The 22,401-nt window shown below is 32.3% G+C and overlaps 2 protein-coding genes and 1 long non-coding RNA gene across 3 annotated transcripts; 1 reads left to right on the plus strand and 2 right to left on the minus strand.

Annotated features, from left to right (window-relative positions):
• Positions 1-365: 365 nt before the first annotated feature.
• On the minus strand, positions 366-997 carry LOC140871094 (uncharacterized). Its single transcript, XR_012147608.1, has 3 exons — positions 860-997; positions 683-742; positions 366-601 (listed from the first exon to the last, which is right to left on the minus strand). It is a non-coding gene; the product is annotated as an uncharacterized lncRNA (long non-coding RNA).
• A 12,029-nt stretch (positions 998-13,026) lies between these two features.
• LOC140871095 (uncharacterized) lies at positions 13,027-13,383 on the plus strand. The gene has a single exon (XM_073273537.1). The coding sequence runs from the start codon at positions 13,027-13,029 to the stop codon at positions 13,381-13,383; it is 357 nt and encodes a 118-aa protein (XP_073129638.1).
• A 2,247-nt stretch (positions 13,384-15,630) lies between these two features.
• LOC140871096 (secreted RxLR effector protein 161-like) lies at positions 15,631-16,320 on the minus strand. Its single transcript, XM_073273538.1, has one exon. The coding sequence runs from the start codon at positions 16,318-16,320 to the stop codon at positions 15,631-15,633; it is 690 nt and encodes a 229-aa protein (XP_073129639.1).
• Between the last annotated feature and the right edge of the window lie 6,081 nt (positions 16,321-22,401).

A 22,401-nucleotide genomic window follows, 5' to 3' on the forward strand; every position in this document is an offset into this window, starting at 1 on the left:
TAAATACACTCGTAAATCCATTGTTACGGAACCAATTGTAAAATCACATTTTTTTCATTGTTCATAAAGGTTATCTAGAAATTCTTTTTGTTTTTCTTTTATTATTTTTGCAACTTTGATATATGTTTTTTCAAATAAAATTCATCAATTAATAACCAAAAAACACACACATGCACACACATATATATATAAACTCATAAATTAATTAGAAAAACCTTCAGTTTAACATCTCGATACTCAAAATTAATATATAATATGAACAAATTATTCTGCACAAAAGCAATACTAGAAGAACCAACATAAACTAAATGAAACTGTTCAAAATATATATACATTGAATTGACAAACAACCTTCTTCACAAAAACAAATTAACACTCGAAGTGCTTATATAAAATAAATCAATTTGTCTTCCATCAAAATCTTTCTTGTTTCATCTCATTCTCATATTTGAAGAAAACAACGATGACTTTCATGTACACTTGGTGGAGCATATATGTACATTGTATGATGTCTATCTTGATAGCCATCATCCACGAGATATAATTTAACATCATTTCCTGTTTTTTTTGCTATATTTGAGATGAATTGATGACCTTTTACCTGAAAAAAAAAAAAAACAAATAATTTTTTTTATGTCGAATAATAAAACTAACCAAATATTGATATCAAAAATATTTTTACCTGACTCGTGATTATAGACGTCTTGCTTTGAGCAGTCTTATAACACAAGTTTTGTAATTGCTGATATATTCAAATAGTAGAAATGATTAAACCATAATAGTTGTGTAATCATTTTATGCAAGATTCATATGTAAAAATTAGATTAACTCGAAATAAAAATTAAATTGAACAAAATACCTCTGGGAAACAAAAGCAAATACGGCATAGATAAGGGGCTTCACAACACGAAAGAGAGAAAGATCGGGAAATATAAACACGAAAATAAGAAATGACAGAGTTAGGGGCGACGGGTAGAGGAATTAGAAGACGAGTAAGGAATGTAGAAATTTTCAATTAAATGATATGATCTACAAAATTGAACTTAAAAAAGAGGGTTATCTCTTAAATTTTTCTTGATTTTCGCAAATTCGGCGATTGCAGGATTGCATTTGAAATGATTTGGAAAAATTAAATAATTTTTTGGCGGTTCATATCAATCCATTCACCGCTAAATTTATGAAATTTAAAATTGGCCAAAAAATTTAAATGGAAAGATCTTGTAATTTTGTCGACATGCATAGATTTACCAAAGTTAGAGAAATATATTTAAGTAATTTCCATGAACTTATTATTTATGATCCTATCAATCAATTATAGTAAAAATCTGTATGTTAAAGGATTTAATTTATATAATATAAATTAATTAGGAAAAAGTTTTAATTAAATTATAACGTAAGTATTTGAAATTTTTCCAGTTTATTAATTGGATTAATATATGATTTATTTTTGTTTTTTTTTCCTAGGTGTTCAATTTTAGTGAAGCATCGGCTTTTGCTTTTTCTCATTTTTAATACAATAAGTTTAAATAAAATTTAAAAAATCATATAAAAGAATTACTGGTGGTATTTATTGAATTATTTATTATTTATTCAACATTAATTTTCATTATAAAATATAAATTATATAAATTACACCACTATAGTAGTTTAAATTAATTTATATTAATAATTATAATAGATTTGCCATTTAAAATTTGTACGTAACTTATTTTAAATTTTTTAAAAAAAATTTGCTCCTATCATGATTTTTATTATAAAAGTTTAATTTACATATTATCATTGTTTCTACTATTATGAAAAGTCATTTATGTAGTATTTGTGTATAAACTCATATTGTCAGAAGTAAGGTTAAGCTTATATATATATAATTATGTATTACATATTGTCAAATAAGATAAAATTCATTGAAAGTGATCTAATAAAATTATAGGTTATTTTGGATTCATGTATTTAGCGGAGTGTGAACTTTAAAATGTAGAAATTGATTAGTTTTTTTATTTGATTGATCGGATTAAATAAAAAATCATATATAATATGTAAGGTCATAATCATATGACCAAGTGACATGATCAAGCAATTTTAGACTAATTATCTTATCAATTAGTTAGAAAGAGAGAGACAAAATATGTAACGCCTCAAATTTGACGACTGTCCTTACTCCTTGCTGTACCAAGATGGATCTTTTCAGTGTGCTTATGTCATTTGACGACTATCCTCACTGTATCAAGGCGAGTATTTTCAACGTGCTTAATTCATCATTCACAAGTACACTGAGAAAATTTTTTAGGGATCACCCATCTTATAAGTGTCTCAAGTCAAGAATGCTCAACTTTGGAGTTATTATGCGATGAGCTCTCGAAAAGAAGATGCACCTTCTTTTAGTAGTAATCGACTCTATTTGTTTAACTTTTAAGATTGGTTTATATCAGTAATTTACATAATTCACTGGTAAATTTTTTATCAAAGCATTTTTAAAATCGAACCTAGAAAATAAAGGAGAAAAAATGTTTTATAGCAGTTTTTTACGTAAATCGTTGATAAAAATATTCAATAAGAGCAGTTTAAAAACAATCCTAAAATGATTGAGCAATAGAAGCGGTTTACAGCAGCACTTCACACAAACTGCTGCTAAATATAATCAATAAGAGCGGTCTAAATTTGTTCCGAGAAGTTAAAGAAATATAAGCGGTTGTACAATAGAAAAACGCTGCTAATATTATTCAATAAAAGCATTAGCAAGATGGCTCTTAAAAATATATTAGTTGGAGCGGTTGATAGCACCGGTTTTTACAAACCGTTTCTAAAATCTTGTAATAGGAGCGATTAAAAAATTGCTCTTATAAGGTAAGACAATAGAAACGATTTAGTCCAAACCGATGCTATTTATTGATGTTTAAGAGAGATTTTTAAAACGCTCTTAAACAACTGCTCCAAAAATTTTTTTTTTTATTTGTAGTGAAAATATTTTGCAAAAAATTTTTCTATCATCCCCTCCCAAGTACTGATGCTTCCTAGCGGCAGTGATTGCAACCAACTCCTTGCTTGATCCCTGAGAAAAAACGGAAACAAGCGTAAGCGTATAATATCCTCAGATACACCATTAATTTTTACCGTATCGGTTATCTCCAAGAAAGTGCATAGGTGTAGGTGGGGATCAGTAGTGGCGCTCCCATTAAATTGGTTTGATTGCACCATGTTGATTAACGCCAGCTTCAGTTCAAAATTATTGGCGTTAATGGTCCCTCGAGCGATTCCAGAATAGTGAGCCTAGATCGTCGGTCTGAAGTGGTCTCTAATTGGCACCAGAGGAGCTTGTTGTGCTTCTTCTTCAGCCATGTTCCTTAATTCTTCTCTTCTCGCTCTTCTCAAAGCACGTGCAGTTCGCTCAATCTCCGGATCAAAAAGTAGAGAATTCGCACTTTGAGATCATCGCATAAACTACAATTAAAAATATGAAGAAATTAATTAGTAATATAAAATAAAATAAATAAAACTCTAAATTGGTAACAAAACTAAAAAATAATCAAAATTTACTCCCGTCAACGGCGCCAAAAACTTTTTGTGAAAAATACTCGCAAGCGTACAAGTGTCAAGTTTTAATATAGTGATAAAATCAAGTAGCGTTCCCACAGAGAGTAAACTGAAAATATTCAGTACTTGTAATTAAAATATTCCAAACTTTATCTAGAAAATTAATATTTGAGAGTTTTGCATAAAAATAAAAATAATCAATGAGTTTTAATAGCACACACACAAATTTCAGATAAATATCAATCAGAAAAAAATGGTCTAGAGGTTTAGATTTCACCTGGTTTAAACAATCAATCCTAATTAATTAATTTTCATGAATTCCAGTCAATTAATAGCCAAGAACACTTAAGTTTATTATTTCCCTCTCCCGAGCAACAAATAATTTTTATCAACTACAATTCAATTCCAATATCCCTATTAAGAATCTACTTGCAGTGACCTATCACAAAGCCATGTTCTTTTTAAAAGTTCTGTTAAAATTATACACTCTCCCGAGCAATATAAATAACTAACAGTGTATTTTCTATTGGTCCTATTCAAAATCTCCTCTCCCGAGTGCCAGATTTCAAATAAATATTACAAATCAATTATTGATCAAGTAATTGAAAAGACAATCAATTCTAAAAAAAACAATTAATCTAGAAGAAACTTAATTCAATAAAATCAAAAATTCATGAAAGAGTCTACACCAGGTTTCATCCGACCTCTAGACTATAAAAATTAGTTCATAATAAAATTCTGAATAAAACAATTCATATTCAAAAATCCAGACATAAATTCAGAATTAAATAAAAAGTAGAAAACAAATCCGTCGTCGATGTCGTGTCCGGTCGATTGATCTCCTTCTTCGTTCTTCAATTAAAAGCTCAGAAATCCTTCAAGAAATCCCACGATCAAACTCTGTTCTCTGATATGTGCATGTGATTATTGTGGCGGCCCCTCTCCATTGTCTGATAAGAAAATTCCTTTTTATAGCATCCCACAAAAGCCCACTCAAAAGCCCACTAAAAATAAAACTTTCCTTCCGATTAAAACACTAAACAGCGACGGGCGGGCGCTCATCCATCACGCGCGGGCGCGCATGAGCCTCTAGTTTCAATCTCCAATCTCCACAGCAGAAGCGCGATTGCACTTCACTTAGCGTTAAAAACTAGCGCTAACAATTAAAGAGGCCCAATAAGAAAAGCCCACTATCTTCTCTCGATTATTTCTCCCGACTTCTCTTCTTTCTTTTCCTTCTTTCAATTTTCTTTTTTTTTTCTTTTAATTCCTTTCTCCATTTTCTCTTAAATCTCATTTTTTCTTCTCTTTTTCAAATACTTCACTAATTTCCTACAACCACAAAAACAACAAAACTCAGACATAAATCTGCTCGAAACAAACAATTAACAATTAAAATCATACATAAATTAAGTGTATAAAATACACTTATCAAATACCCCCAAACTTAGACTTTTGCTAGTCCAGAGCAAAACTATCAAAACAAATAAATTTTAAAAACTCAAATCATCAAAAACCAACAAGAATAGCCAAGAAATATTATGGAGCAATGACCTCAAAAATAATTTTTAAAAATTCAAATCCAATCACATCCAACTTACTAACACTCGAAAGTTTTAGACATAACAAAATAACCGCATAAACTCACAATCTCCGCAACTCACGTTCAAAACACCCTTATCCAAGTTCAATTCACACATTCATAGATCATGAGAACTTTTCAAGGTAGAATAGGATCAAATAAAGGATATGAAATCAAAAACACTCACAATCAGTTAAATGCAAAGAATAATAGTGTGTGCGTGTTTTGATCAAAATTCATAATCATTAAAAGCATCAATCAACAGTCCATAGGCTAAATTCTCGCAACTCTTCTCCACTAGTATATTGGGCAACTGTGACTCGGTCAATAGGACTTAATCGGCTTATAATGTAAGGCATGGCTCATGGCTACAAATGAAGGATTAAGAATTCAAAATAAGGAGTAATTTATATTTATGCTCAATCTAACTTCAACTATTTTTCATTCAAAATTTCACACTTATTTTTTTTACTTCATTAATTTTTCAACTTTTCACTTCTTATATTTCACAACTTTTTCAACCACAAATTTTTTTCATAACTTTTCAAACCTCTTTTCAACTCTTTTTTTTTCTACTACCTCTTTCTTTTCACAACTATCTTCTTCATTTCAATTCATCCACCACACCATTACATTTTTACAAATAAAACTAGGAGCATATAACATTTTAGCATTCAAATTACTCCCCTAAAGGTAGGAAATAGTGTTTAGGCTATTCAGGTAGTCAATGTAGGACCTTGAACAATGACAAATGGGGGTTTTATCACACGTTTACACGCATGCCATTCTATTTTCAATAAAGCTCAAACAAGGTACTAGAGATAACAAAATTTAATGGGTAGCTTGAAAGGCTCAAACGATTTCAAAAAAATTACCTAAATCATTCCTAATCACAGTTTTGCCCGTATTGCGCCTTGAAGAGTGTCCGAATTAGTTCTAGACAAGTCTGAATCCACAATTAAATCATACAAATTTCAATCAGTGCAAAAAAACTTAATCATCAGCAGTAAACGATGATTTTCACAACAAATTCAGATTTTTCTACACCTCAAAGTACTAATATAAGTGTAGGCTCAAATAGGCAACTAAGGATAAATTTTTTTAATGAAAATTAGGCCCAAAAAATCCAAACAATTCCTCAATCATATTTATGTCTGTATGTCTCAAAAATCAGAATCAAGTATTAATCACAGAGTATATAAGAAATTGTTCATCCAATTGGTTCCATTATTTTTCAAAAATATTCGTCAGATAGGTAGACAATCATAAATTTCAGTTATAACACAAATTTTTTTTTTCATCAGCCATGCATCCAATTCTTTCTCGACTCAATTCAATTCAACTCAACTCAACTAACACTACTAAACTTAAACAAAAATTTTATCTATGAAGCACAATAAAACTCAACGAAACAACTATCAACCAACCAACTAAATCAAACACTGATTCACCCCTCAAACTTAATGTAATCATTGTCTCTAATGATTAAAAAATAAGAAAAAGAACAAGGAACTCATACCTTCCGATACCGAGCATCAGTACTTGATGTTATAATCTTCATCACGATGGTAAGACAACATTTTCAACATCTATAGCTCCATCAGAAACCTACCATGGGAGGAGGTGAGAAAGCACAACGACAACCATTTTAATCCTATAAGAAAACAATACCCAGTTAGATAATAGCACAAAGGCGAAGCTCAAAGCAAACAAGACAATAGATATCGCTTAAAGTATGGGATCAGAAGAAAGAATGCGCATAGTTGATATTCGATCTCGCATGGCTATTTGAAGCTAGGGGTGCTATCATTAAATGTGTGTTGTATGGTGCTCGATTCGGTGTTCACTTCAAGAACACGATAGCTCACGGTTGATGAGCTGTTGGCGCAAGATGAAGAGGGTGGGATGCGCATTTGCTCTAAGTTGTGCGCAGATGAGATTTGTTTAGCGCTAGAAGTGAAGGGCTGAATTGAGTGCGATTGCGCAAGGTTAAGCGCAGATGGGGAATGGTTGGCGCTTGTTGTTGCGCAGGTGAGCAGCGCAATTGCGCTTAGTTCTTGCACTAACGAGATGCGCTTTTGCGCGAGATGTGGTGCAGTTCGTGTTTGAAGGACCCGAAGAGGCTACGCGGGCGCGGAACCAATATTGAGCGAGCACGTATAAACTGCTGCCAGAAGATCAAAAATCCTGAAAAAATTAAAATTTTATAATATCAAGCCTCCAAAATTACCAATAATAATTCAAAAATCATAAATGAACTAATGAACAAAAATAAAAATTAAAGCAAAAATTCAAAAATAAAAATAAAATAAAACAAAACAAAAATTTTGGGTTGCCTCCCAAAAAGCGCTTGGTTTAGAGTCGTCAGCCCGACTTTCACCGGTATTAAGTCTTCCCTTTCTCTTTCACTCGCCAAATAAATTCCACGAACCAGATTTTAAATTTTGCTCTCTTTTTCGTGGCCTTCTTCGTTGCTAAATTCGGCGCTTCCAACCTCTCAACGGGCTCAATCAAGCACAATTCTTCAATAAGGGTGTTAGATGCCTTCATGAATATATTAAAAATTACTCTTTCACCTTCCACACCCATCAACAACGCACCCTTCTTCACCTCTATCTTGGCATCGGCAGTGGCCAAGAAAGGTCTCCTCAATATCAGTGGCATATTTTCATTCCTGGCACGGGTGGCCACTGTTGTTGACGTTGTTATTGGTACTCCACTTGGTATCCATTATTCCATTTTTACCGTTCATGCATTGCATAGAATTGCATTTACTTGGTATTATTACATGTCATTTATTTACATCGCAATTTACTGGTTTGTCGTACTGGGGTCCGACCCCTGTTTTTCTTTTATGTCGTGGTTGTTTTTTATGCCATGACAGGATTTCCAGGGACTTCTGACGCGTGTGTTGAAGCATCAGGTAGCGGTGCCCAGTGACGGCTAGTAGTTATTGTGTTCCCAAATATACTTATATGTATTGTGTGTGGTTTGGTATTCTGCCGAGGAGATGCCCCGAGTAGTTGTATTATATACTCTATTGTTAGTTTGATTTGATTGTGGAGTGATCGAGCCTTGTCGGCTCTGCTTGTGTTTAGTCCTAGACAGTGCGGCTGTAGGAATTGTGTTTGTGGAATATGACTCTATTTTCGAGTATATACTGTTGTGTTGTGTTGTTTGGATTTTTCGGGATTCCTATTTACGGGGAGGTCATGCCCCAAAAAGGAAAATTTTTACTCGTTTTCGCTGTTTACACTAATTAATCCTGGTTGTTTGGTCATTAAACATTAATCAGGAGCACGGGCCCTCACATTTGGTATTAAAGCGTAACTGGGATATGCTCAAATTGGAGTCTAAGACACTCGAGTCTAGACACGTATAAATGATTGCGCATGTGACTGATTACTTGCTCTTGACCGTTTGTTTGCTATGTATTATTTGACTTAGCATAGTCAAAGCTAGTATTTGACTTAAGTTTTAAATTCTTAGTTTAGCATTTTGCCTTATTAGACTAAGATCTGCTTTTAGTCATTTCTGTTTTAGGATTAACCATTGTATATTTTTAGATGGTTATTAGAATGAAAGGTGGTAAAGGCAAGAAAGTGATGCAATAATCTGAAGCTCATAACTTCAGGGCACTTGATGATATCGTCAAGGGAAAGCGTGGTCGCCCAGCTGGTAGGGCAGCTCATATTGTGATTGAAGAGGCTGAAGTTGAGCAAGTGCCATAGATCCCTAGAGAAAGACCAGAAGACAAAAATGCTAAACTTGTTCAGAATGTGGAGCTTTTGACTAGAAAAATTGGGGGAATGGAATTTATGATGGCAAGATTTCAGAGTATGCGTCCTGCCCGATTCTTAGGTACTGAAGATGGTGAGAAAGCTACTGGTTGTCTAAAAGGCATGAAAAATCTGTTCAGAGTGATGGGATATACCTCTGAGGAGAAGCTGAATTTGGCTATTTGTCAGCTCAAGGACAGAGCCCAGCTATGGTGGGAAGCTACAGAAGCTTCCTTGATTGGTGCAGGTCAAGAAATAAATTGGGAATCATTTTGTGCTCAGTTCTTTCAAGAATTTGCACCACCGTCTTACTTCTCTTCCAAAGAAGTTGTGTTCAACCGGCTAGTTCAGGGGAACTCCACAGTGGTAGAGTATCACTCGAAGTTCTCATCTCTTTTTGCTTATGTACCACATGTTGCATCAAATGACAAGAACAAGTTATCACGATTTCTGCAAGGGCTGAACCGAACCATTTACACCTTGGTGAAGACTAGTAAGCCTACTAATTATGCTGCTGCTGTTGAGATTGCAAAGGAAATAGGGGAAGGTTTACTATTGGAAGAACCCCAGCATAATCCTATGTATCCTCAGAACTTTGGGAGTAATGCTCCAATGTCGTCAAGTGCGTCTCAATACCGACCTTTATTGGCATATTCACCTTCACAACCATCTCAGCAGCCAAGGCAGCAGAAATTCAAAGCCAAGGGGGAAGAGTTTAAGAAGAAATCTCAAAGCAGTTCCTCAAGCTCTAGTGGTCGTGGAGGAGGTTCTTTTGGAGGATTAGCTAGTAGGACTAATGATGTGTTTTGTGATCGTTGTGGTGGTAAGCACTTCACTGCTCAGTGTGTTGGAGTCCAGGGGACTTGTCATGTTTGTGGTCAAACAGGACACTATGCTAGAGGTTGCCCTAATGGTGGAAAACAAAAATTCCGGCCTCCACAGTATAGTCAGGGTCCTAGAGTACCAGCAGTCAGACCATATGCTCCTGCCCAGTCATCACATCAGTCCAGCCATCCACCACCTAGGGGTCCCTATCAGCAGCAATTCCCAGGGCCACAGCAGGCTCAGATGCATGCATTGACTCAAGACCAAGCTAGAGATGCAGCAGGAGGTGTTATTGCAGATATTTGTTATATCTTTGATCACCCTGCACGTATTTTAGTAGACACTGGGGCATCTCATTCATTTTTATTTGATAAGTTCATTGATGAGTTTGAGATTGCTACCACTTCTTTGATGGATACATTGTCTATTTCTACTTCTGCTGGCGTCTATCCGAGGTCTCATGAGATAGTCCTGAATTGTGTGATTAGATTCGATGAAAATATTATGATAACTAATCTAATCAAATTATCTGTATCCGATTTTGATTGTATTCTGGGTATGGATACATTGACTAATTATCGAGCTACCATTGATTGTTTTCACGGAGTTGTGAGTTTTAGACCGTTATATGGTAGTAAATAGAATTTTTATGTTAGTGATTCGCAGTCTCGTATACCATTGGTGTCAGCGATGGAAATGTTCCGATTGTTATCAGATGAGAATGAAGGGTTCATGATTTATGCTCCTGACGCAACCCAGGAAATTGGATTGTCAGTGTCAGACATTCCTGTTGTTAGAGATTTTCCCGATGTGTTCCTAGATGATATTCCAGGCTTTCCGCCTCAAAGAGAAATAGATTTCAGCATTGATTTAATGCCAAGAAAGAATCCTATCTCTATAGCACCGTACCGTTTGGCCCCTGCTGAGTTGAAAGAACTTAAGGAAAAATTGAAGGATCTTATGGAAAATGGCTATATCAGACCAAGTATGTCGCCGTGGGGAGCTCCAATCCTATTTGTAAAGAAGAAATATGGAACAATGCGAATGTGTATCGATTACAGGAAGTTCAACCGTGCTACGGTGAAAACTAAATATCCTCTGCCACGTATCGATGATTTGTTCGATCAGTTGCAGGGTAAATCTGTGTATTCCAAAATTGATCTTCGTTTCGGTTATCATCAGCTCAGAGTTAGAGAAGAAGATGTTCCTAAGACATCTTTTAGGACCCGTTATGAACATTTTGAGTTTTTAGTCATGTCTTTTGGATTGACTAATGCGCCTGCTGTTTTTATGGACTTAATGAACCGTGTGTTCCGAGAGTTCATCGACAAATTTTTTATCGTTTTTATTGATGACATTATGATTTATTCAAAGTCAAAAAAGGAACACAAAGAACACTTGAAACTTGTCCTACAGAAGCTTAAAGCAGCTCAGTTGTATGCAAAGTTTTCGAAGTGTGAATTATGGTTGGAAAGAGTGGTGTTCTTAGGTCATGTTATATCAGCTCCGGGAGTCTTCGTTGATCCTAGTAAAGTTGAGGCTGTTATCAGTTGGCCAAGACCAAGCAATGTTTCTGAAATTCGCAGTTTCTTGGGTTTGGCTGGTTATTATAAACGTTTTATTGAAGGATTATCTAGTATAGCCAAGCCTATGACCCAACTGACACAAAAAGATCGTCGTTTTGTGTGGACTAAGGAGTGTGATTCTTGTTTCCACACTTTGAAAGAAAAATTGACCACAGCTCCAGTGTTAGCTTTACCTTCAGGCTCAGGTGGATTTTTTGTGTGTACAGATGCTTCTCTTAATGGACTGGGTTATGTATTGATGCAAAACGGACGAGTGATTGCATATGCATCCCGTCAGTTAAATCCACATGAGACCAGATATCCAGTTCATGATTTAGATTTGGCAGCTATTGTGTTTGAACTGAAAATATGGCGTCATTATCTGTACGGTGAACAGTTTGTGATTTATTCTGATCACAAAAGTCTGAAATATCTTTTCACACAGTCCGATTTGAATATGAGACAGCATAGATGGATGGAATTACTTAAGGATTTTGATTGTGAAATCCAATATCGGCCAGGGCGAATGAATCAAGTTGCAGATGCCCTCAGCAGAAAAGTTTAGAATGCTATGCTGACATCTCTTACCATCTACAAGGTTCACGAACATTTGGGTACTTCGGGATGGACGTATCAACCAAGTGGTGACTACTTTATAGTTTCATCTATCCAAATCAAACCACCGTTAATTTCTAACATCAAGGAAGCTCATAGGACTTATCCTCACATCCACAGATTGAAAGAATTAGCTCAAACAGGACAGTCAGACAATTTCAATGTTTCTTCAGATGGATGTTTGCGTTATAATGGAAGACTTGTGGTTCCAAATTTGATAGGTTTGAAAGAAGCTTTGCTGCGTGAAGCACATTGTAGTCGTCATAGCGTTCACCCAGGAATCAGAAAAATGTATCATATCTTGAGATCTCACTATTGGTGGGAAGGTATGAAGAAAGAGATATCCGATTTTGTGGCTAAGTGTTTGACGTGCCAACAAGTTAAGGCTGAATGAATGAGACCTGGTGGTATGTTACATAGTTTGGAAGTTCCACTTCCACAATGAAATTGGGAACACATTGCTATGGATTTTGTGACACACCTGCCCAGTTCTACTCGTGGTTGTGATGCAATTTGGGTGATTGTTGATAGATTGTCGAAATTAGCCCATTTCATTCCTTATGATCGTACTAGTACCTATAATAAAATGGCAAGGTTGTACATTGATCATATAGTTAGATTGTATGGTGTGCCAGTGACTATAGTATCAGATCGTGATCCTCGGTTTACTTCAAAGTTTTGGGGTAGTTTGCAATCAGCTTTGGGTTCAAGGTTGGCAATGAGTACTGCTTATCACCCACAGACAGATGGTCAGTCTGAGAGAACCATTCAGACACTCGAATATTTGTTGCGAGCTGTTGTAATGGATTTAAGTGGTGGTTGGCAAGAATCTTTATCTCAGGTAGAATTCTCTTATAATAATAGCTACCAAATGTCAATTGGAATGACACCATTTGAAGCTTTGTATGGCAGAAAGTGTAGGTCTCCGATATGTTGGGAAGAGATAGGAGAACGACAGATGTCGGGACCAGAGTTTATTCAAGAGATGAAAGACAAAGTTGAATTAATCAGAAAAAGGATGAAAGCAGCTCAAGATTGTTAAGCCAGCTATGCTAATAAAAAGCGTAGACCTTTAGAATTCCAAGTTGGCGATTTTGTTTTCTTGAAAGTATCAACGTTTCGTGGTACTATGAGACTTGGGCGTAAAGGGAAGTTAGCTCCTCGTTATATCGGCCCTTATGCGATTGTTGAGAAGATTGGTATTTTGGCTTATCGTTTGGACTTGCCGCATAGTTTATCCTTGATACATGATGTATTTCACATGTCTATGTTGCGGAAGTATGAGACAGATCCATCTCATGTTTTGAGGACCGAAGATATGGAGTTGGACAGTTCTCTTAGCTATGTTGAGCAGCCAATGCAGATTTTAGATCGCAAGGATAAACAACTGAGGAACAAGACGATTCCTTTAGTTTTGGTTCAGTGGAGTAGACATGAGAAAGAAGAGGCTACTGGGAAGTTAGAGGAAAGAATGCGTCAGGAATGACCTCATTTATTTGAAAGTGTGATGAATTACTCCTTGTACTCAGAATTTCCTGTGTATTATCAGTGGTAGATGATTAAACTATTTTGTATGTTGCCTTGTGTGTGTTTGATTTCGAGGACGAAATCTTCTTTTTAGCGGGGGAGAATTGTAAGGACCCGATGTTAATTAACCAGTTATTTGGTAAAATTTATTGTTGATTATTTTAAAGTGATAAATTATAATAATTAAGCCAGATAAAATAATTGTGTGTTAAAAATATGTATTAGTAAATATCGGAATATAAACGACATAAAAGTACATATTTAATTTTTTATAGAACACAGGAGTTGGAATAAAATTGACCGGGTCAAGTTTGAACTCAATTAAATAAATAGACACACACATATGCATACAAGATAATAAATTATTCCTTTTCAATTTTTGTTTCCTCTTTTGGCCGTAATTTCTCCGTTGTTTGCCCGATTTCAAATCCGGAAGTAGTTCCGGAATCCTCGCGGAGAGATCTTTCTTTTGGTACCGATTTTCCTAAGCTTTGAGCTCGTTTCTTTGAACCCCTTTTTCCCAGCAACCGTTTTTCCGCCATGTTGCTGCCGCCTATCGTTGCTTAGGCTAGGAGGAAGATTATTTAGGTTTGATGGAGTTCAATTTCAAAACTTTGAGGTAATTTCATGGCTAGGGTTTCGAAAATTTGGGTATTTTGGTTCAATTGAGTTCCTATAATTGATATATATTTAATTGTTGGTTGTAGGTGTTATATTTGAGCCGAATTGAGGTATTGGTTATTTTTTGGAATTTATTTAAGCATTATTTCAAAATTTCAGATTTATTAATTGGGAATTTTCGAGTTTTAGTTCTTGATAAATTATGTTTGGATGTTTAGATGTGTTAGAAAGTGTAAATTTTAATTTTAGGAATTTTGTGGAATTTCTGAAAAATTAAAAATAGCGTTAATTGAGTTTTCGAACTTCTAGGGCTATAGAATATCGTATATTCGATAGTATTATGCCTTAGGATTGTTGTATGTTAGCCTCGGAAATTATTTTGTATTTTAGGCTAAACCGTCGAATTGTTGAAATTTTATATGAGTTGATTTTGGAAATAAATATTTTCCACAAGTTCAGAGTCATCAGAAAGTCCTTAAGAATTGTGGTAAATTTAAGTGTTCAGTGAGGTACGCTCAAAACGGTATCTTACGATGTTTATGGAGTCATTTAATTTTATTAAGTGCCTTGTTAATTGCTATTATGTTCCTTGGATGACTTGTATGTGCATTCATGCATAATTTGATATTTATGTGCTGAGTTGAGTAATTATCCCTAGTTGTTATTTTTAAATAAATAATATATTTTCTTTTTAAATATATTAAAAAGGGATATTTGTCAACTAGTCACATTAATCCAATGGCATAGCATGTTGAGCCTTGACTCCTTTGACAGCTATTTTTTTGGACTCTTGAGATGTATGTTGAGTCATGAGAGGGGCGAGTGGGATAGGATTAGCCACATTCCCAGATGACAGCTCGGGACGAGCGGCCTTGCAAACCGCATTCCTAGAGCTACGTGCATGGACGAGCTGCGATTTGATGCTGCATTCCTGGCACGGGTGGCCACTGTTGTTGACGTTGTTATTGGTACTCCACTTGGTATCCGTTATTCCATTGTTACCGTTCACGCATTGCATAGCATTGCATTGAATTTACTTGGTATTATTACATGTCATTTATTTACATCGCAATTTACTGGTTTGTCGTACTGGGGTCCGACCCCTATTTTTCTTTTATGTTGTGGTTGTTTTTGATGCCATGACAGGATTTTCAGGGACTTCTGACGCGTCTGTTGGAGCGTCAGGTATCGATGCTCAGTGACGGCTAGTAGTTATTGTTTTCCCAGATATACTTATATGTATTGTGTGTGGTTTGGTATTCTGCCGGGGAGATGCCCCGAGTAGTTGTATTATATACTCTATTGTTGGTTTGATTTGATTGTGGAGTGATCGAGTCTTGTCGGCTCTGCTTGTGTTTAGTCCTGGACAGTGCGGCTGTAGGAATTGTGTTTGTGGAATATGACTCTATTTTCGAGTATATAATGTTGTGTTGTGTTGTTTGGATTTTTCGGGATGTCCTATTAACGGGGAGGTCATGCCAAAATTTTTGCAGGCCCAAAAAAGAAAATTTTTACTCGTTTTTGCTGTTTACACTAATTAATCCTGATTGTTTGGTCATTAAACATTAATCAGGAGCACGAGCTCTCACAACATACTACTTTGTGCTCTTCCTATTGCTGACTGATTGTCACAATAAATAGTAATGGAAGACACCGGTTTATTCCAATATGGAATATCTTCTAAAAAGTTTCGAAGCCACTCGACTTCTTCACCAGCTTTATCTAAAGCAATGAACTCGGACTGCACAGTTGACCGAGCTATACAAGTTTGTTTAGAGGATCTCCATGACACCGCTCCTCCACCAATTGTAAACACATATCCACTAGTAGACTTGGAGTCTTTCGTGTCAGAAATCCAATTTGCATCATAAAATCCTTCTAGGACCGCAGGATATTTTTTATACACTATTCCATAACTTGAAGTGTATTTCAAATATCCAAGCACTTTCATTAATGTTTTCCAATGATCCTCACTTGGATTACTTGTGAACCGACTAAGTTTGTTTACTGTATATACAAGATTAGGACGTGTACAGTTAGTTAAGTACATCAAACTTCCTATCACCCTTGCATATTCCAATTGTGAAACAGCTTTTCCTCTATGTTTGGCTAAATGTGTACCCAAATCCATAGGTGTTCTAGCCGGAGAACGATTTGTGGCATTAAATCGTTCAAGAACCTTTTCTACATAATGAGTTTGGGATAAAATAAATCCAGCAGGAGTTCTAAAAACTTTAATCCCTAGAATAATATCACACAATCCCAAATCCTTCATGTCAAAATGTTGTCTCAACATTTTCTTTGTTTTCACAATCAATTCATGGTTGCTTCCCATAATTAACATGTCATCTATATAAAGATAAACAATTACATATGCATTTGTAGTAATGGCTCACTTAAGCAGGAGCGGACCCACCATAGGGCAAAAGTGAGCCACGGCTCCCCAAAACTGTTGAAATTTTTTTCAGCATATCTGTAAATGTATATTCATTTGTGAAAATATATTATATAAAAATATGTCCTGTATAAGAAACTAAATTTCCGTGTGGCTTATTGGGCAGATCTTGTTTTGAACTTGAGAGGCCCAAGTTCGAATATCAATGCCAAGTTGCCAACCTTAAATTCTCTTTTAAGTTTATCTATTTTATTAAAATATGTAAATTATTGTTTTAATATATATTGAGCACCCTTTAATAACTACTTTTAATGTGTTAAAATTAAACCAATTTTTTTCTCCATTTTACTCCTATCACCAAAAATATATTTTAATTTTATTCTTTTATCCACAATTTTCTCCACTTTTTCTCATCTACCTTTTTGAATATAATAGGATATTAAATTTATATTATCTTTCCAATAAATAATTTTCAACTACTAAATAATATATTATTTCATACATAAAATAATCATAAAATATCATATATTATATCACTCACGTAATTGTGTGTGCTTCTGTCGCTAGTATATAATAAAAAATTTCAAAACTAATAAAAAAAAATTATTCTCAATGCCAACCTTTATTTCTCTTTTAAGTTTATCTATTTTATTAAAATATGTAAATTATTGTTTTAATATATATATATATATATATATAATAAAAAATTGCAAAACTAATATAAAAAAATTTATTCATCATGAAAAGTGAAAATATATATTCTTTTAATAATTTATTTATTTAAATCATTAAAATTTTTCCTCTAAAATTATATAAAATAAAAAATTAGAAGCTGATAAAAATAAAAAGAAAGGGGCTAATCATCGTGAAAAATGAAACCCCTATTCTTCTATTTTTTTTTCTAAATTTTCTCTAAAATTATGTAAAATTAGATATTTCAAACTAATAATAAAACAAATATTCATCATGAAAAGTAAAAACCCTCATACTTTCCTCTAAAATTATACAACATAAAAAATTCAAACTAATAAAAAGAAAATGACTATTCATCATGAAAAATAAAAACTCATATTCTTCTAAAACAAGATATTTAGAAAAGTTTCACCCTGCACCATCAGCTACACCAAATTTCTCACTCTCCACAATATTTCTTTTTTCTTTTTTGCTAATTGTGGGTATTTTCAGTTTTGCGATATGTCGATATATATCTGTTTTCTGTTGATTTTGTTTGATCAAATTTGTTTAGATTTTGTTCAGTTAATATTTTGGATTGAATTCAATTTTTTTTATCATCTCAATTGAATTATTTTTTTATATTATATATATATATAATATAAATATTAACCAATCTTCAAAATTTTAATTAATCAACCTTGTTTTTAGGGTGATACTGCATATACTTATTCTTTCAGTTTTTACAACTACTATAAAACTATAATTCTCAGCTGTGAATATCGTCAAAATTAGGCTTTGGAGCAAAATGAATGATGATTTTTTTTTCGAATGCATTGATAATATTTATTAAAAGAGACATGTGCTCCCTCCTTCAGGTCCCTGCAGCTCGTCCACATCCCTCGAATTAATCTCCACATGAGCCAATGGGCCTCTGACTCATGTGAATGGAGTGCCCTTCGAGATCAACCCTTTTTTTTTCTTAAAAATATATTTGTTAAAAGCAATATAATTTTTATCTTTTATCTATACTCTGTGAGCGGTCCCTCCAAAACCGACATATATCCTAGATCCGTCCCTGCACGTTTCCATTGAATATTATATATGGTTATGGTAAAGTTATTTTCAGATTCTGTTCCATGGAAGTTGGTTAATTAATTGCCAATTTTACAATTCCACACACGAAGTGCTTGCCAAGCCACAGAGTACATATACACTTAATTTGTGGAGGCGATGCTTAATAATCATGTCTTCCTTGGCCGTTGATATGTAGCCTTGAAGTTGTCCTGCGTCCTAACTACATAAACTGAAGATTCTATGTTAAAACACTCTCGGTGTATTTGTACGAAATGATTAGCCAACTCACTTTGAAACAAAAAATTTAGAAGAGTTGGAGTAGACCCTATAATTTTTTATTGGAAAAATTCTCGGGTTTACTGAGAACTCTCTATGAAAGTTTTTTGAGCTAATAACCCCCTGTGATTGTAGTTCGGTAACATACACACCTCTTTCAGCTAAAAATGACAAAAATACCCCTACTTAAATAATTAATTAATTAAATTATATATTTAATTGAATAAAATAATCAAATTTTAGTTAAATAACTGTGAAAATTATATATAATTATTTTATCTTAATATTTGTTATACGCGAAATATTTTTTAGTGGTAAATTATATTATTACATTAAATTACATATTAAGTTTAATTATTTTTAAAATATAATTTAATATTTAAATTAAGTAATTTGATTTTATAAATAATTTTAACTGAAATAACATAATTAAATGTATTGTTGTTTTAATTTAAATTTTTGATAAAAGATACTGATAAAAGAGTTCATAAAAGTTATTTAAGAACAGTTTAGTAATTTTTTGGTCGAAAAGGGGTGTATGCTAGCTACATATCTAGTCTAGAATAATAAAAGAGTACTACTAGCTCAACAAACTTTCGTAAGGTGTTTTCAATAGACTTGAGATTTCAAATAAGTGATATATGTTATTTTTCCTTTTTGATTTCATGATAATATATAAACAAATGCATGGTTAACTTGTCAGTGCAATTAACATAATATTACAAAGTTGAATGTACTCGTAAGTAATAATGCGTAAAATTCATAATATTGCACACCATATTCCCCTTTTGTTCATCAAGATTAAATGTTTTAATGCATTATTTTTAGGTTTGAGTTGAACAATTTTCTTTTTTATTCCATAAAAAATTTAATTTGTAGACGCTAAAGGTTGATTGGGCGGAGGTTCAGTGACCCATCAAAATCAGTTCTGGCCTCGATGATAAAGGTGAGGAGAAAAAATATGTAGCTGAAGAAATTTCTGGGATGATCCTCACCAAGATGAAAGATCGATATATTGCGGAAGCTTATCTCGGGATGACGATAACAAACGCCATTATTACGGTGCCTGCCTACTTCAATGATTCCCACCAAGGATGCTGGAACCAGTGCCGGCCTCAACGTCTTGCGTATCATCGTCGAGCCGACTGCTGCAGCCATTGCATATGGTCTTGACAGAAAGTTCACCAGCTATGGCGAAAAGATTAACGTGCTTATTTTTGTAAAATAATATACATTAATAATTTGTATGCATTATTGTCATGTAGGTGCATTATTATCATGGGGAAAATTGCAAATTTAGTCCTGTATGTTTGTCACTTTGCGATTTTGGTCCTTTATGTTTTAACATTTCAGTTTTAGTCCTGTATGTTTCGATTTTTGGCAATTTCGGTCCTTTTTCTTCGAAAATGCTGACGTGGCACTGTACACGTCAGCTCCACATCAGCATTGAATTTGTGCCACGTCAGCGCCACATCGAAAAAAGGACTAAAATTGCCAAAAAAATAAAGATAGCGGACTAAAACTGCAATCTAAAAATATATAGGACCAAAATCGCAAAGTGACAAACATACAGGACCAAAAAAGCAATTTTCCCTATTATCATGTGGGTCTACGGATCATTGAATAAAGGGCAAAGTTGGAAAATGCACCAGACAATTAATGTAATAATTTCACATATAGCTTCCATTTTAATGAAATCTATTTAATTATATGTCTTTCATTTCAAATTTCTTCCTATTATTAATTGGAACAAATTTTCATACATACATTTTATTTGTTATTATTATATTTTTTCATTTCGTTCATTATTTATAATATTGCAATATAAATTTTTTTAATAATATATTAATATTATTCAATCAAATAAATAGAATATTATCACCTTACAAACAAATGCATACACTAAATTTATATATATATATATTGTTTACTTTACTTTCTTTCTACTATTAATTGTGTTGAATTTTCATACATTAATCTTATATGTTATTTTATTTCTATTTCTACTATAAAATTATGAATGTAGGGGTAAATAGTAGAATATTGCAAACAAATGCATACACTAAATTTATATATATTTTGACAAATTCTCAAAAAAATATTTAAAGTAATTTTTGTTAACAATTAATGAAAAATTTATAATTAAAAAGAGTTATAAATTATCTTTCACTATCCTTCAAGTGGTGGAAAATAAAAACAAAATTTTAATTAAATATAATAAATTTAAAATGATAATTAAAATTGTTAATTAATATAAAATAATAATTGGTGAAAGTATCCTTTTTCTATATACATAACATAATAATGAGGGCTATATAAGTAAAATTACAAAAAATAAAGGGACAAATTTGAAAAATGTATAAGACAATTAATGTAATAATTTCACATATAACTTCCATTTTAATGTAATCTATTTAATTCTATGTCTTTCATTTCAAATTTCTTCCTATTATTAATTGAAACAAATTTTAATACATACATTTTATATGTTATTATTATATGTTTTCATTTCGTTCATTATTTGTAATATTTCAATATAAATTTTTTAATAATATATTAATATTATTCAATCAAATAATAGAGTATTATCATCTTGCAAACAAATGCATACGTACACTAAATTTATATATATTTTGTCCACTTTACTTCCTTTCTACTATTAATTGTGTTGAATTTTCATACAATATTAATCTTATATGTTATTTTATTTCTATTTCTAGTATTAAATTATGAATGTAGGGGTAAATAATAGAATATTGTGACCTTGCAAACAAATGCATACACTAAATTTATATACATTTTGAAAAATTCTCAAAAAATATTTAAAGTAATTTTTGTTAATAATCAATGAAAAAAATATAATTAAAAAGTGTTATAAACTATCTTTCACTATACATCAGTTGGTGGGAAATTAAACAAAAATTTAATTAAATATAATAAATTTAAGATGATAATTAAAATTGTTAATTAATATAAAATAATAATTAGTGAAAGTATCCTTTTATATATAATAATGATGACAAAAAATTTTGTTTAAATGATTAGCTGATGATATAAACTATTAAGTAATATAAATATTAATTAAATTACATAATAAAGACTAATTTAAATTAATCATAATCATAAATAATAATAATCAAAGTACAAGTTAGTGGATTTAGTATTTTTGTTATTAATTCATTATTTTATCATGAAAATCATTTATTTGTTTTAAATCTATCTATTATCTATTATCTATTACATATTATCTATTACTACTACTATAAAAGTATGAATGTAGTAGTAAAGTTTTTTTCATTATGTATATACATACATCTTTACCCTTTCATTCTATATACATAAGATAATAATGAGGGCTATATAAGTAAAATTACAAAAAATAAAGGGACAAATTTGGAAAATGCATAAGACAATTATTGTAATAATTTCACATATAACATCCATTTTAATGAAATTTATTTAATTCTATGTCTTTCATTTCAAATTTCTTCCTATTATTAATTGGAACAAATTTTCATACATACATTTTATATGTTATTATTATATTTTTTCATTTCGTTCATTATTTGTAATATTGCAATATAAATTTTTTAATAATATATTAATATTATTCAATCAAATAATAGAGTATTATCACCTTGCAAACAAATGCATACACTAAATTTATATATATTTTGTCCACTTTACTTCCTTTCTACTATTAATTGTGTTGAATTTTCATACATTAATCTTATATGTTATTTTATTTCTATTTATACTATAAAATTATGAATGTAGGGGTAAATAATAGAATATTGTGACCTTGCAAACAAATGCATACACTAAATTTATATACATTTTGACAAATTCTCAAAAAATATTTAAAGTAATTTTGGTTAATAATTAATGAAAAATCTATTACTATTATAAAAGTATGAATGTAGGATTAAAGTTTTT

Source organism: Henckelia pumila, unplaced genomic scaffold, assembly GCF_033568475.1.
Source record: "Henckelia pumila isolate YLH828 unplaced genomic scaffold, ASM3356847v2 CTG_380:::fragment_1, whole genome shotgun sequence".
In the NCBI taxonomy this organism is placed as follows: domain Eukaryota; kingdom Viridiplantae; phylum Streptophyta; class Magnoliopsida; order Lamiales; family Gesneriaceae; genus Henckelia; species Henckelia pumila.